This window comes from Oppia nitens, unplaced genomic scaffold (genome assembly GCF_028296485.1).
Source record: "Oppia nitens isolate AA-2021 unplaced genomic scaffold, nextdenovo-longstitch-racon4-pilon3 scaffold3_pilon_pilon_pilon, whole genome shotgun sequence".
In the NCBI taxonomy this organism is placed as follows: Eukaryota; Metazoa; Arthropoda; class Arachnida; order Sarcoptiformes; family Oppiidae; genus Oppia; species Oppia nitens.
Genome location: NW_026533221.1, coordinates 6,556,097 through 6,572,680, shown reverse-complemented (window position 1 = coordinate 6,572,680; position 16,584 = coordinate 6,556,097). Strand labels below are relative to the sequence as shown.

The 16,584-nt window shown below is 24.9% G+C and overlaps 1 protein-coding gene across 1 annotated transcript; it reads left to right on the top strand.

The window, feature by feature from the left end:
* Positions 1 to 1,322: 1,322 nt before the first annotated feature.
* LOC128957691 (proline-rich protein 5-like) lies at positions 1,323 to 2,627 on the top strand. The gene has a single exon (XM_054303495.1). It carries the CDS (start codon positions 1,398 to 1,400, stop codon positions 2,382 to 2,384), a length of 987 nt encoding a protein of 328 aa, XP_054159470.1. The 5' UTR covers positions 1,323 to 1,397; the 3' UTR covers positions 2,385 to 2,627.
* Positions 2,628 to 16,584: the final 13,957 nt, after the last annotated feature.

Genomic DNA, 16,584 nt, shown 5'->3' with positions numbered 1-16,584 from the left:
ATTAGCATAAATAAATTTTAAAATAACAGATAAACAAATTATTAGATTCTCGTTATGCAAACCGTGATTATTATTTTTAAATTTTTTTTATTATAAACAAATATATATTAATTTTAAAAAGTTTTGATCACAAATGAAAATTTTAAATAAATTTAACTTTGGTTTAACCCAAGTCATTGGACACATAATATATATTGAGTATATTTTAAATAGATAAAGATTTAGGTCACTTCTATATATTGATATAATATTTCATAAATATAAAAATTTACTAAAAAAATATAAACATCTTTTTATATAAAAATATTTAAAAATATATTTATAAGTTAATTCATTATAAATTCGCAACTTTTTATAAATATCTTTGTTGTTTTTATACACAATTATTAGAAAATTATTATCGATATTATGTTAGTTATTTTCAATTAAGTCTACTAACTATTTTAAATACCAAAAAATATCTAATATAAGATAATTTAAATATTAATTTTAAAAGTAAAATTGAAATTTTAAATGTTTTATAAATGCAATTATTTAGCAAAAACGTATATAACAATTAATATTATATATGTATTATATTTTTTTAAATATTCAATGAATTTATAATCACTAGCAGTAACGCAAAGAATTAATGTTATATTAAATAATATATAATTGTAAGTAATAATAATAATAATAATAATATTTAATCATATAAGTATCATAAACCCTTACTTTATAATGATTATAATTACAATTATTTATATTTTATTAAAATACTTATGTTAACATAGATTTTAAACAAACAAACAAATAATTTTGTAAAATAACAAATAAAATTGTAGTTTTTATTGTTTAATAATATGATTTAAATTATGTGGTAATGTTTTAATAACAATTTATTTAACTTATTTTATGAAATATTGTTATGTTGAAAAATTATTTACACATAACTTATTTTATTGTAGTATACAGTAATTACAATATAATAATAATATTTACTGTGAATGTAATAAAATATTATATATTTATATCATAGTTTAAGTTTGCATTCAACTATTTTGTCAATTATAGTCATTAAATGAATGTCACTTTGAAACACATATTTCAATGTTTTTATTTAAAATATTGATATTCTCTCTCTCTCTCTCTCTCTCTCTCTCCCTTCCCCTCTCTTACTATCAAATATGACTTAATATATATAATCTTATCTTTAATGGCATATAAGCTAAATATTTAATCATTTATTGTTTAATTAAACTTTAATTATTTATGTTTTAGAAAAAATATGTAAAATTTTACTTTAAATACTATAAATTTATTTTGCATTTTATTTTAGTAGTAGTAATACATTAAAGTGTATTTAATACTGTAAATTAAAATGAAATTTTAAATTATTAAATGTATTGGTGATCGAGATGTCTAAAAACAAGACATCGCTGTCAAACATCAAGAATTGGAGACATTTACGCAAATCAGTTGACGCGACCAATACATCCGTGGACTCGACAGCCAATAATAATAATAATAATTCAAGTAATGAAGTCAAAGCCCGTACTCAACGATCAAACTCTCAAAAACGTCTAACTTTTAGTCCATTTGAAGACATATCACCCGAATATAACAGAACAATATGTTTGGGAAATATAAGTGTCGTCTCCTCTGGTGTTTCCATATCTCAAGCTCACGACTGGTTGGGTCTCGAGAATACAGTTATTCAAGTGTTTGAAGGTTCGGGTGTTGTGTTATTAAATGCTAACCAATTGTCTGATGTTCACAGAAATGTCAAGAATTTGTTGGATTCAAATATCGGATCTTTTGTTTACGATAGATATAAGAGTCAAATGTTGAAAAAGGGTATGACTTTACTGAAAGAAAGGGTCAATTTGATGACTAATCTCATGGATGGGTTGTCTAATATATGGATTCATTTCTACACTAATATATTGCCGACTTTGGATGCTATCCTTTATAGAGTTAAGCCTAAATGTGGACTAACTGTAAGACAGACAACACTCATTGAATTTAGAGATGAAGTGATTTTTGAGACTCATTTTGAAAACAAACTCAAAGAGTTAGTCACCGAAAATAAGATAATCCCTACAGATATTAAACAAATGTTATTAGTATTGCAGAGTATATGCGAGTGTTTTCCTCCGTCTAAAAACAAGATCCATATCGAGTCGCTGACAGCTCTGGCTATTAGTCCGTATATGGCATACAAAGGTTTATATGTAAACTACAATATCTCAGAGCCAACTGTTCCGTCACGTGAACCTCATTTGAACGCCAAACGCAAGTCTATAGACCTATTGGCCCGATCTCTATCACGACCACTAACTATGCAACCGAAACAATTGGAGACATTGAATGAATTGTTTGCCTCAGCTATTGGCAGAAAATAAACTCAATATTACTCAGCTTTATGTCTATCAAGTCATACAAACTTTTGTCAAATCAACAAAAAATAGTGATTCAACTGTAGATAACAATTTAGGAGACGTGAACTACATGTCAGTCATATATAAATTTAGTTATACGTTATGTTATGTCTCAGCCCAGAGTTCAACTCCTCTCTCTCTCTCTCTCTCTCTCTCTCTCTCTCTCTCTCTTTCTTTCTTTCTTTCTTTCTCCACTATCTCTTAGTTCAACACATTTCTCAGTGTTTTTTAAAAGAAACATTTTAAGCAAAAAAAATAACTTAAGTTATTGTGATCTGATTTAATGTTTCAGATGTTATAGCATTTATATAATATTAAATCCCTATATTTAGAGTAAATCATTTACAGTTTATTATTATTTTAAAAAATAACTTCAAAAATTGGTTTAATTTATTTCACAGAAAACTGTTACGCAAAACTTGAAATAATATTATTTATTAATAATAAATATAATTTAATTTTTATAGTTTAAAATTTAAGGCATAAAAATTGTATTAAAAAACAATTTAGATATTTAGCGAGTTTAAGGAATAAATAAAAAATGTGAAAAAAATTATTTGTACCAAATATTATTATTAATTATTGTGTGAAATTTAATCTTAACTAATATCGATAATTTGGTGCAAAATTGCCAATTAATTATAATTTAGATTAAATTTTTTTATCACAATGTATTTATAATTCTATGCACTTGATCTCTAAGTTACAAAAAAAATAATTATACGGAACAAAAAATATATAATTAAATAACTTTAAATAAATATATTTATATACAGTAAATATATAACTGTTAAATAGTATATCATTTAATTATTATAATGAATGACAATAACACCGAAAGAGAATTAATTATGATTACTGACAATACCTTTAATATTTAATTGATAGACAATTTACACTTTTTTATTAGTATAATAGCTATAAAATAAGATTTTATTTTGAAAGATAAAATTTAGAATTAATGTATAATTAATAATAAATAATGATTTATTTTTTTAAAAAGTTATCTGTAATGTTGCAATAATATTATTTATATTAAGGTGTTGAATATAAAATCAATGTGTATTATATGTAATAATTTTATTGGATTTTTTATTAAAATGTATGAACAGATCTATTATTATTTAAATGGACCACATTTTCACCATTTGTATTGCAAATTATTTCTTGTTATTCACTAAACTTTTTTCTACTTTTTCAACATATTGTTTATATATTATATGATAGAGAAATTGTAATTATAGGTACTGTCAATCATTAAAAACCTAAAATACAGTACTTTATGCATAGTATAAATTATATATATATATTTGTTTAGTTATGTAAGAAAATATAAGTATAGATCCATACCCTATAATAAAAGTTTGATTTTTTGTTTTTTATTTTTGTTAAATTATATTATATTATATATATTTTGAGTTTTCTTAGATTTAAGAAAACATTTCAAAACGTGATGTTGACTTCAAAAAACAGTGTCAGTAAATACTGTAGTTATATCAATGGCACACACATTCACTTTAGGGGACTAAAGTAAGTCTGGTTTAACAACAATAAACAACTCAATACATGAGTTTCCCTAAACTACCAGTTCTTTTGTAAGGATTTAAAATATAATTATATTAACAATTTATAAACAATTTATAAACAAAAGCCGAACACAAATCAAATGACTTGAAGTTAAAAGTTTTTGTCAGACTTTTAGTTTAGTATATTATCAGTGAATTAATGGTAAAAATTTTATTTAACATTTTACTACTAATACTAATTAGACTACATTTCAGTTACAATCATTTATTTTAAATATCAATTAATTAATAAACACAAAATTTTAAATTAATTAAATTTAATTAAACTTTAATTTATAGCTGACATAAATATATACTTATAAGTATATACTATATATATATATATATATATATATATATATATATATATATATATWTATTTATTTATTTACTTGATTTGAAAATGTTAATGTTTTAGAAAAATATTATGTCAAAGATAACAAAATAATAAATGTTTGTCATAATTTTTTATAAATAAGTATTTCCAAAGTTTTATTAATTAGTTTATCATTGATGTGTTAATTAACTGTAATCTCTCTCTCTCTCTCTCTCTCTCTCTCTCTCTCTCTCTCTCTCTCTCTCTCTCTCTCTCTCTCTCTCTCTCTCTCTCTCTCTCTCTCTCTCTCTCTCTCTCTCTCTCTCTCTCTCTCTCTCTCTCTCTCTCTCTCTCTCTCTCTCTCTCTCTCTCTCTCTCTCTCTCTTAAACTGTTAGAGTATGTTTTGAAATGAGTAAATTTTAATGCAAAATATCTAAAGTAGAGAGTGAAAATTCAAAACCATTTTCAGAAACCGAACCCGAATTTAAAGAAACGACAAATAAAAACCAAATCAAGTATAATATAAGCAATAATTTAATACAAATACTTATTGTATAAGAAAGATAATTTGCAAATTCTAGTTATATATTAATTTTTATTATAATTATATTTTAAGATTATTTTTTTAAATTAAATAACAAAAATCTACAGTAAAATCTGTAATCAATGATGAATTGAATCGTTGAGAAACCGATTCGGTATCGCTTTTATTAACCCAAACCCGAAAATATTTTATACTAATGTATAGTAATATTATTAAGAGAGAGTTTATTGACTTATTGATCTCAAAAAAACAATTTAAGATTTTTCTTTATTAATTTCTTTAATATATATTATTAGTTATACAAAATGTATAATAATTTTTTTTAACAAACGTCTGAATGCAAACAATTTCTGTGATAAACATAATGTAAACTCTTTTTCTAACTAAACGACAACACAAATGCACTAATAATTCAATGACTCTGTATTTGTTTGCTTTAAAACACATAGAAAAATCATTTGAAACGAAGTTTCGTTCAATAATAAGTTATTATTATTATTATTATTATTATTATTATTATTATTATTATTATTATTATTATTATTATTATTAGTATTATTATTATTATTATTATTATTATTTATCAATATATTAAAGTGCAGTCTAAAGATTATATTTTGGATAACTATTATATTATATAAGAGCTTTAATTCAGATAATTTGTTGTCCTTAAAGTGGGTGTGAAATGACAGACATGAAGCACAAGTAGATGAACTCAATGTGCTTTCAATGGCAAACTCTTTGGGGACTTAAACGCATACAATGTTATAGTCATTATTCATCGCTCGGAAAATGTCTTTATTTTTACTAATAAAACGCATGTCTTATATATGTCTTATCTTTCATAATAAACAAAGTCTTCTGCAAATACTCTTTACAATCAATATATCATTCATTCAAATCATTTGTATGACTCGGACGCTAAAAATTTTTATATTCAAATAAATATCATTGCATTGAATTCAAATTAAAGTCAATATTAGCGTTGGCACTGAAAAACAAGCTTTTTATTTGTTTTATACTGTACTAACTTAAGTTGATTTTATAGATAAAACATTTATGATTTCATGTGAAGTTTCATTTATTATTTCACATTTCATATAATCTTAGTGTTTGATCGCAAACATGCAATTAGCAAACAAAATCATAAAAAAAAATATTTTATTTTTTAAAATCATTATTCCGATTGTAATTACTTAAACTTTATCGAGTTTTATATAAAATATAGATAACTTAAACACTAATCTTGCAAATTTTGACTGATATTATGCAAAGTTTGTAAATCATTAAATAAATTGATTATTTTATACAAAATTCTGTCACTCATAATGTCAGAGCCATTACTTTAGGGAACGGTATTAAACAATATTGTAATTTTTGCTAATGCGTTGGCACAATGATAGGGTACTGTACTATATTTATTGCATATTGTTTGGTGAGATTATCTTTTATAATGTTGTCAATGGGTGGTCACAAACAATTTAGCAATGTATCTATATATAGTATATAATATACTTATGCATATTTGGTATATACATTATATATACAAATTATATTATATAATATTATTCAATACAGACATATCTAGAAACACATCTTAAAATAAAATTAATATCAATTTATAAATGATTTAAAATACTGTAAAAATATACAGTATGTATATATCATGTTATTATATCATATTTTTAATATACTTACAAATGTAAATACCAATGTTTTTATTAAAAACAGTCATTTATTGCATTAATATTTCTATTATTTATATTTTTAGTAGTTTTTATACCTTATCTTAATTTTTCAATTAAAATTATAATTGTATTTATATTGTTATTATCTAACCCACTGTATCATATGTCTTAAGCTATAAAATGGTTATAAATATTTTACAATAATTAAAGATATGATATTTTCATTATTATGTGTTTGTATTAATTGTAATCGACAATCATTTCAGTGAATTGAAAAATTATTCATTAAAAGCAAGCAATATGTAATAAATTATAACATATAAATATTGTTATCATTACTTGTGTTTTAGGTCATTGCATATATCATACACTGATATCTTTATACTGATTATATAAAAATATACAATTTAAAATTAAAAGTTTTAATAATTATTTATTTGATTAAAACTCAATTCTATAGCCTATTTAATAAATGTAATAATTAAAATTTTGTTTGAGAAAATCGCTTTTTATTGCATTTATTTTTAGATGACACTTAACCTAAAATTAGAAACTATTTTAACGGTATGGTCCTGTATTAAGACACCCCCTTTACTCTGCTTGCTTAACCCCAATAATCTTATTAAATTTTTAAAAATTAAATAACATTTAATTTCAAATTATTAAGTTTTCAAACTAAATTTTTAAAGATTTATGTTTCCTAATAAAGTTTCAAGAGTGGGAGTAATACTAATATTATTTAAATAAATATAATTTTAAAAATATAATTATAAGCAATTAATTTTAATTAGTTTATAAAATGTGAACATTTTATCTAATCAAATAATACTCTTAAAATATTATTATTTTCTATTTTCCTTTTTTGAACATTGAAAAATTTTATTTTTAGTGGAAAACTTTAAATTTATTTAAATATTTTTATTTCAAACTTATTAATATATAATAATAACACTGTTTTGTAAAAAACGTTATTAAATTTGTATATAAAACACAAAATATTGGGAAAATGGTATTAATTTTCAACATTTTTGCAACAAATATTAATGACAAGAGAGTGCTATAACTTTAAAAGTCAAGATAAACCCATTTTACTTATTTTGTTAAAACATAACACAAATATATTTTACTTTCCTTTTTGACAAAAATAATGTCATAAATAGTAAAAGATGTGGTAATAAATTTGGTCATTGATTACCAGATTTGTCTTTTTCCTCATTAATTTTATTGCACTTATTATTATTGTTATATATATTTACGAGAGACACGACATCTAAAAAGACAGATTCCTATTCATTGTGTGCTTATGTATGTTATATATATGTTTTTGTCTTAAAATATAAGGTCTCTAAAGAAATTTAATACATAAGAGTTTCAGAAAAAAAGGATTTACAACAACAACAACACAATGGCTTCAAAATAGATGAAGAAAAGTGATGCTAACAGATATGATACGTCTTTTTGTTTTTAAGCCCAGCTTTTGGTTTTGGCTTTGAATGTGTTTTACTCCGACTCATAAAACTAAAGGCAATAAATAAAAGGGCAAAACTAGATCTACTAAAATATGGCATTACTAGTAAAAACTGGGAAACTATATCACACTTATTACAAATTCACGATTGTTTTACTCATGAAAGCCTTTATGCAACAAAACTATGCTTTTATAATATTCTCTCTCTCTCTCTCTCTCTCTCTCTCTCTCTCTCTCGCTGTAAACTACCTCAAGGCGTGAAAACAAAAACTATAAAAAAATATTTGTGTGATATTATGATCACTGTTTTTATATGTAATACAAACTCTATACTTAAAACGCGTCCAAAATTTATGTTTTATGTGTCACCAGAGGCTAACCAAACAAAAACAATAACCAAAATAAAGTGCATATATTGTAATTTTTTCTCTTTTTTCAATGTTTATATGTTTAGTATAGGATTAATGGCAATCAAATGATTTTATATGCAATAGTTTAATAATACAGTACACTGTATGGTATACTGTATACAACAAACAATAGTCATGTAAACGATTAGACAAAATCAAAGACATTATATTATTTGTAATGACCAACAATAGCAATGTTGAAACACAAGTGCACTGTCCATGAAAAGAGTCGTAACTAGTAGTGAATACAATGAAAAGAGGAAATACATGAGCCATTTACTAGTGATTGTAGTGATGGTTGTGATGGTTGTACTGATTTTATGAAGCAATAGTAGGACTGACTGTGTTATAGTCGGTCGTCAGGAAATACGTGTTCGTCACACAAATTAGCTAAACAACTAAATTGAAGACAACCGTCAATAGCATCAAAAAGACTGATGCACTGAACCCATAAGTTATTTATTTGAAGGTTAGTCTATTTGGCTCAGGGATAGGGATGGAGAGTAAAATTATGACTAAACAAATAGAGTGAAGTTTTTATGACAAATTGTTGCAATTCTTAGCATTCATTCAGTAAATAGTTGAGTGAAATATAAGAAATACTAAGAGAAAGAGTATGTAATTGCTTGCAATGGATTGATTGCACTAAACATCACAATAAGCCATAACTGGATAACCGCACGAATGGCAACCAGTAATGAGTCTAAATGTGCAAAATTGCAATAACTATCTACTATTGACTAGTTTTGTAGATATAGGCGCCAATCAATTGCTTAATAGACATAAATATGAATCAATTCCTTAAGTGTTGTCATATAATGAAGAACAATGTTATGAACATCATTGACATACCCTTCCTTACGAATTGAACTGTTTTTTCACTAAATTGTATTACTCTTACTATTGAACACCAAACACAAACACTACTATTAGCATACAGTCAAACGATGAGTAAATGTCTGATTTGCTAAATAGTGGGTCAGAAAATGTGAGTGAGAAAGTGTGTGTATGTGTGTGTGTGTGAGAGAGAGAGAGAGAGAGAGAGAGAGAGAGAGGGAGAGATTATTAGATCGTTGAATAAAAGTAGAGATGATGCTCGTGAGGGTCTATGAGTAGTCAATCACTCGTGGGATATATTTTTAGCAATTTTTGCTTTTTAGGCGAAATCCCAGTCCCAATACCATTTCCAATACCGTTCCCAACACTACTCCCAATACCATTCCCATCGGTTATTGTGTTGATTAAGGCATCGCATACAAGAAGAGGAATCAAATTGAAAGTGTGTTATGTTTTATAAATATCTATTTCTTGGTTTAACTCATAAATCAATGATTGATATATGCCTTCAGTTGACTAATATTGTAAACTCTTAACAAAATTGTTTTTACAATATTGTATTACTTTTATTTAATTTATTTTAAAAATAATATTAAATTTTTTGTTTTATGTAATACAGAGGAAATAAAGAAGTAGTTATGTACCAAATGTTTAAAAATATCTAAATTTATGTTTATGTCAATGAAATGTTACTTTCAATTGAAAAAATCTTAATTTTATTCAACATTAGTTTACCTAAATATAATATTATTATTTAGTCTAACTAATTTTGCAATTGTTTTATACCATTACAATAATAGTGTACATTTTTAAAAATATAATATAATAAAATAAAATAGTATTCATTTTATACCTAACTTAAAAAATATGTTAGCTTTTATATTACATTTTTATATATCTTTCGTTTAGTTGTTGTCACTAAACTTTTAAAATATATTTATTGAATAAATTAAAATATCTTATTATATAATACATAGTTTGACAAAATTGAATAATTATTGTTTTGAATTTCTCATTTATATACTGATATACATTTTAATTGAAAGTGTGTTTGAAATAATAATTAATTTTAGTATTCATAACCAATGCTATTCCCAAATGAATAATTTTGATTTTGATTAAAGTCTGAAAATCGATACAAAAAAGCAAACAAATGAAAACTCTAACAAATGAATGAGTTGTTGTCTCATCAAAAAACTACAATAAATCCAATGTTTGAAAATTAATTACACTTTCTGTGAAAACGTCTTTTGTTTTTGTGTTGTATTTAAGGCAATAATTTTGGATTTTCTTATGAAAACACACATAATATCACAACACATCCAATATCTCTATATTGGATTCACAGAGCATTAGTCGTATCGATTGATTCCCAGAGTGTTTAGTGCAATGGATTCAGTGCTTGAATACCAATAATGAAAAAAAGTGAACCAAACGGTTGTTATGCTATTGAATGGAAAAGAAGAGTAATATGTGATGTATAGTATAGAGTAAATCAACTTAAATATTATAGTTATATTGTATTTGAGAAATTGGAAAACACTGCAACCAAATGGTGTAATAATAATAATAATAATAATAAACAGTAAAATCAAAATACTTAAATTATCTAAAATGATAACAATATATAACATATTATTAGAGTTGTTGTACGCTGTGCTCTATCTATGTATACATTAGGGGTTATTCACAATATGAGGTCAGTTTTGACACAATTTAATGGATATCTAATAAAATTTATGATAACGCAAACTAGTATCGATTGATTGTATATTTAAAAAAAACTCATTTTATATATATATTTGCAAAATAGATGCACTTTTAAGTTAGGAGTGAGAGTGCAATGAAAATGGTGATCGCTTGAGGACACTATGAAACTGTAAAAATCACGCTATTCTTTGAGTTGGAGTTCATTGAATACATGAAATCAATTGGGAATTCAAATTATGAACCGAATCGACATTAAGAGACAACTCGTATCACACATTTAATACACTGTATGTGGGACTCGAAAGTTCACTAAACTATGTGCGACCATCACTGCAATCAATTGAAAGTTGCCTTAAATTAAATTAACACTAAATATCTGGAAAATATCTGTTTAAACTGTCCAAATAATGCAGTGTTTTATTAATAAAACTTTTAGTAAAACTCAAACTGTTATTCACAAGTGTTGTGCCAAATGAACGAATCATTAACTCTTTAATTCATTTTAGTGGCAAAAGAGTAAAATAGTTTTGAATAAACATCAAAATTAAACGATACAATTAAGTTTGAAACTTAAAAACAATATTATAGCAAATATTTTGGAGCTATTAAATTGGATTCAAATATACTGTATTTATAAGAATTATACAGTTATAAAATTGTTTATATTTATCAAATGAATGCAATATTCCCTAATTGAATAATAGAAATAAAAATAATAATCAATTTTACGTGAATTACATAAACTCATGTGTTGTGAAATATAATAAAATAAATAAATGATATTATATTGTATTATATATAATATTCTGTTACTAAATGTGTTACAAACATATTATAGATAAAACACTAAAGGTATGAAAATGTGATTGAATTGTGAATATTATGAGGAAAAGAGTGTTATATTGCTATTTGTAATATTACTAATAGTCACACAACATATAAATATAATGTATATCTGAAAGAGTGTATGCATTCAGTGATTACTCGGTAAATGTGAAACAAAAAGGCAGAGACTATGCGTTCAGTAAATGTTTACAATCAATGCCTCTCTTGTGTTGTTTGACTTACAGTTAGACATCTCTGTAAGCATTGCGTGAATCAAGAGCTGAGCTAACACTCGACAAATACTCATACTATTGAGTCTATGAAACAATAATAGTCAATGATATCATTGATAGCACTGGTAGCTAACTATAGACATTAAGAGTGTCGTTGAGCCCTATTATGCCCGACTGGTTGTTCACCATTTACTGCTTCATGGCTTTTGTCTTTTGATTCAATTTACCAAACTATGGGTGAGGCCTACATCTGTATATTTAGTGACCAACAGTACTATCAGACAGAGTCGACAGTTGTCTGAATTTGTCAAATCTTAAACCAGAACTGCCATCCATTGCAGTCATTACCAGTCCGACCCCCGAGAGTTGAAATGAACGGTTAGGTCGACAAAGCACTACTCATACGTAATAATAAGCTTTTAGTGACACAACCTATACTATACTATAACTTTATTTTGGTAGATATGAGGCACACATTTTAGGGCTGTCTGTCCTCTTGAGTTTTGTTCAATTCATGTCACGACCGTCTCTGGCAATCATCTAATAATTTTTGATGCCATGAACTCTCCATTCACTTGTGTTCACTGCTATACAATGCAAATGCTTTTCAACACAACAACTGCACTCATATTGTATTGTATTATCAGGTTTTGTCTTTCAAGTACAACAAGAATTACATTAAATTTATCAAACAAACCAATATTACCAATACTTACAACAAATAATTATAATGATAAATGTTTTCTTCAAGTTATTAGTTATTTTGATGCCTTTTATGCACACCTAAACTGACCCAATGTTTAAACCTTAATTCCACATTAAATTAGTTATTTATTGTCATATATTCTGTGAGATACATAGCATCTGTTCACTCAAATAGCAATTTATTGCTAACACATTGTCTATCTTTTTGTGTCTATTTTTTGCAATCTCTGAGTCCAAACTTAAATAAATTTTGTTACATCTATGAGTAAATGAACCATTGATTCAAATGTTGTGTTATTTTGTGTTTAACTTTTTGTGGTGTTTTACGTCAGAATAGGAATAACGGTGTAATTCATAGGAATCTATGATAAATAAAATTGTAACACATATTGCAGATACAAATAATAATATTTATTTTTAAAATATAATAGTATAATAGTTACATAATTAAAAAAGATTTAATATAATTTACTTAATTATATTAATATTTCATTTATAAACAACAAAAACTAATCTAATATTGATAATTGTTTATATAGTTTTGTATTTGTGTTAATTAATTTTGTATATTTGGCATTGATTTTTTTTTAAATTGCTAGTTTATTTTAATAGTTAATATTTCAAGATGTTTATTGTATATTTACAGAAATACTTATAAAAACTGGAATACTGTGTCAAAAAACATAATTGTTTGTCTATATATATACAGTAATATTAATATTATTAAAACTTAAATGCTAGCATAAAATATTTAAATTTGTTTATAAGTTAATTAAATATAAATTTGTATATTATACTTAAATTTCATTATTTTGTAGTAAATTGTTTTATTTATTAAATCTATGCATTTACAAGTACTGGTATATGTAATGCACATAAAATTATACTAATTTATACAAAAAAGTAATACAAACTACAGTATATGATATATTTTCAAAGAGTCTTAAACAACGGCGGCGGCGATGCTATTAATTAAAATTATCTGATCAACTATTTATAATTTGATTTAAAAGTGACCAAGAGCAATGTTGTAGATAATTTTAAATTAAATAAGATTGTAATTGGTCATTTTTAATTAATTGTATGATTGGGCAGATAATTGTAGTCGACTATAATTTTTTACAATTTTTTAAAGGTCGACCGTAAATTATCTGTATATTAAATATACAATTAATTAAAAAATGACCAATTACAATCTTATTGATAGATAGTTTAAAATTATTCATCCAAAGTTGATCAGATAATTGTAATTAATAGCATCGCCACTATTATTGCCGCCGCTGTTTAAGACTCTCTATATTTTCAATAAATATGTATATATCATATATTAATATTTATTATACAATAAAGTAAAAATCTAAATTTATTAATAAGGATATATAAAATAAGTTTAGCCTTGAAATTCTAGTTATTGTTTATATTAAAAATAATTTATTAATATATAAATTAGAATGTATTTTTATAAAATAACAATTTGTATTAAAAATAATTAAAAATATTTTATATATTAGTAAAATTAATAAACATATTTTGACCACTTATCTAATTAAACAAATAAAAAATTAATATATCATACAACTTGAAAAACTTGTTTAAAAGATCTTATTTCATATTTTAGTGCTATTAAGTCAAATTAAGTACAGTATATGATAATTTAATTTTAATTTAAATTTAATGTATCAATGTATTTTTAATCAAACTAATAATAAAATTAAAAATAATAAAAAATTTTAATATAAATTTCTAATAAGTTGTGATTAAGCAATTTAACTCTCACTTGAGATACAATATCAATGCAATTCAATTTATGTATTTGAATTAATTTAGTTTATTGTCTTCAAAATATATCATTAGTTTTATTATTTATTACATTAGTTTTCTTTTTTTAAATCAATTTTTAAGTAAATTAGCGACTTTTACATACTATGTCTGTCTCACTGAGTCTGTAAATCTATGGGTTTCTAAAATCAATATCTTTCGACTCGTTTACAAATATCTTAAATATAGCTTTTTATGTTAAACCCAACAGAAGTACAATAACGAAGAGTCGTTTTCGTAAAAAAAAACTAGAAATGAGATATAGTTTGTAGTGTTTGTAATGTCTGTAATGTTTGTATAATGTTTTGTAGTCTTTATATTATAGTATTTCGTGTTTTGTTGATAACAAACATCTCTTGTATTTCTTTGAGTTCAAAGTTCGACAATATTTTTGATTTGATTCCAAACATTAAATTCTTGTTTAAAATCAACAGATCTATAAAAACCATATTTTATTGTAAAAATAGTTTAAAAGATAAAAGAATTTTATGATAAAAAACCACATAAAATGTTAAGAAGTGACCCTTCATTTCATTACTATTCTGGAAAACATATTTTTTTAATGTTATGTTTGATACAAGAAAATTACAAAATAAGTTTAAAATACATAAAACACATAAGCAATCATAAAGTCGATGAATTCCCACATAAAACTAGTTTATAGGAATTATGTGTTAAATAATGAAATACTCAAAAAAGTTAACCGAAATGAAACATACATTGAAAGGTCACAACAGCTTAAGTTTTTGACAATAATTTATTTTGATTTTAATGGCAATAATGCAAACTATTTTTGAACCTATAAAATGCCATTTTAGTCAAATGACATTTACTTTATTTGCACATTAAAAATATTAAAATAAATTTTATTTAATATTATTTGAATTGATTTTTTTATTTGGGCGCAAAACAAGGATTTGTGAATCAATTCAAAACTGAGTCACGTGTGTGTATGTGTGTATGTGTGTATGTGTGTATGTGTGTATGTGTGTATGTGTGTATGTGTGTATGTGTGTATGTGTGTATGTGTGTATGTGTGTATGTGTGTATGTGTGTATGTGTGTATGTGTGTATGTGTGTATGTGTGTATGTGTGTATGTGTGTATGTGTGTATGTGTGTATGTGTGTATGTGTGTATGTGTGTGTGTATGTGTGTATGTGTGTATGTGTGTATGTGTGTATGTGTGTATGTGTGTATGTGTGTGTGTGTATGTTGTATGTGTGTATGTGTGTGTGTATGTGTGTATGTGTGTATGTGTGTATGTGTGTATGTGTGTATGTGTGTATGTGTGTATGTGTGTATGTGTGTATGTGTGTATGTGTGTATGTGTGTATGTGTGTGTATGTGTGTATGTGTGTATGTGTGTATGTGTGTATGTGTGTATGTGTGTATGTGTGTATGTGTGTATGTGTGTATGTGTGTATGTGTGTATGTGTGTGTGTATGTGTGTATGTGTGTATGTGTGTATGTGTGTATGTGTGTATGTGTGTATGTGTGTATGTGTGTATGTGTGTATGTGTGTATGTGTGTATGTGTGTATGTGTGTGTATGTGTGTATGTGTGTATGTGTGTATGTGTGTATGTGTGTATGTGTGTATGTGTGTATGTGTGTATGTGTGTATGTGTGTATGTGTGTATGTGTGTATGTGTGTATGTGTGTATGTGTGTATGTGTGTATGTGTGTATGTGTGTATGTGTGTATGTGTGTATGTGTGTATGTGTGTATGTGTGTATGTGTGTATGTGTGTATGTGTGTATGTGTGTATGTGTGTATGTGTGTATGTGTGTATGTGTGTATGTGTGTATGTGTGTATGTGTGTATGTGTGTATGTTTGTATGTGTGTATGTGTGTATGTGTGTATGTGTGTATGTGTGTATGTGTGTATGTGTGTATGTGTATGTTAAGAAATACAAATTTATATAACACAACACTTTAATACAATTCTTGAGTTATAAATATTATAGACTATAATATAAAGTATACGTATTCCACAATTACTTTATATTATAGTAAAAATTAACATTTATTTAAAATCTATCACT

Coding starts and splice junctions, on each gene's coding strand:
- LOC128957691 (XM_054303495.1), top strand. CDS start 1,398: ATGTCTAAAAACAAGACATCGCTGTCAAACATCAAGAATTGGAGACAT.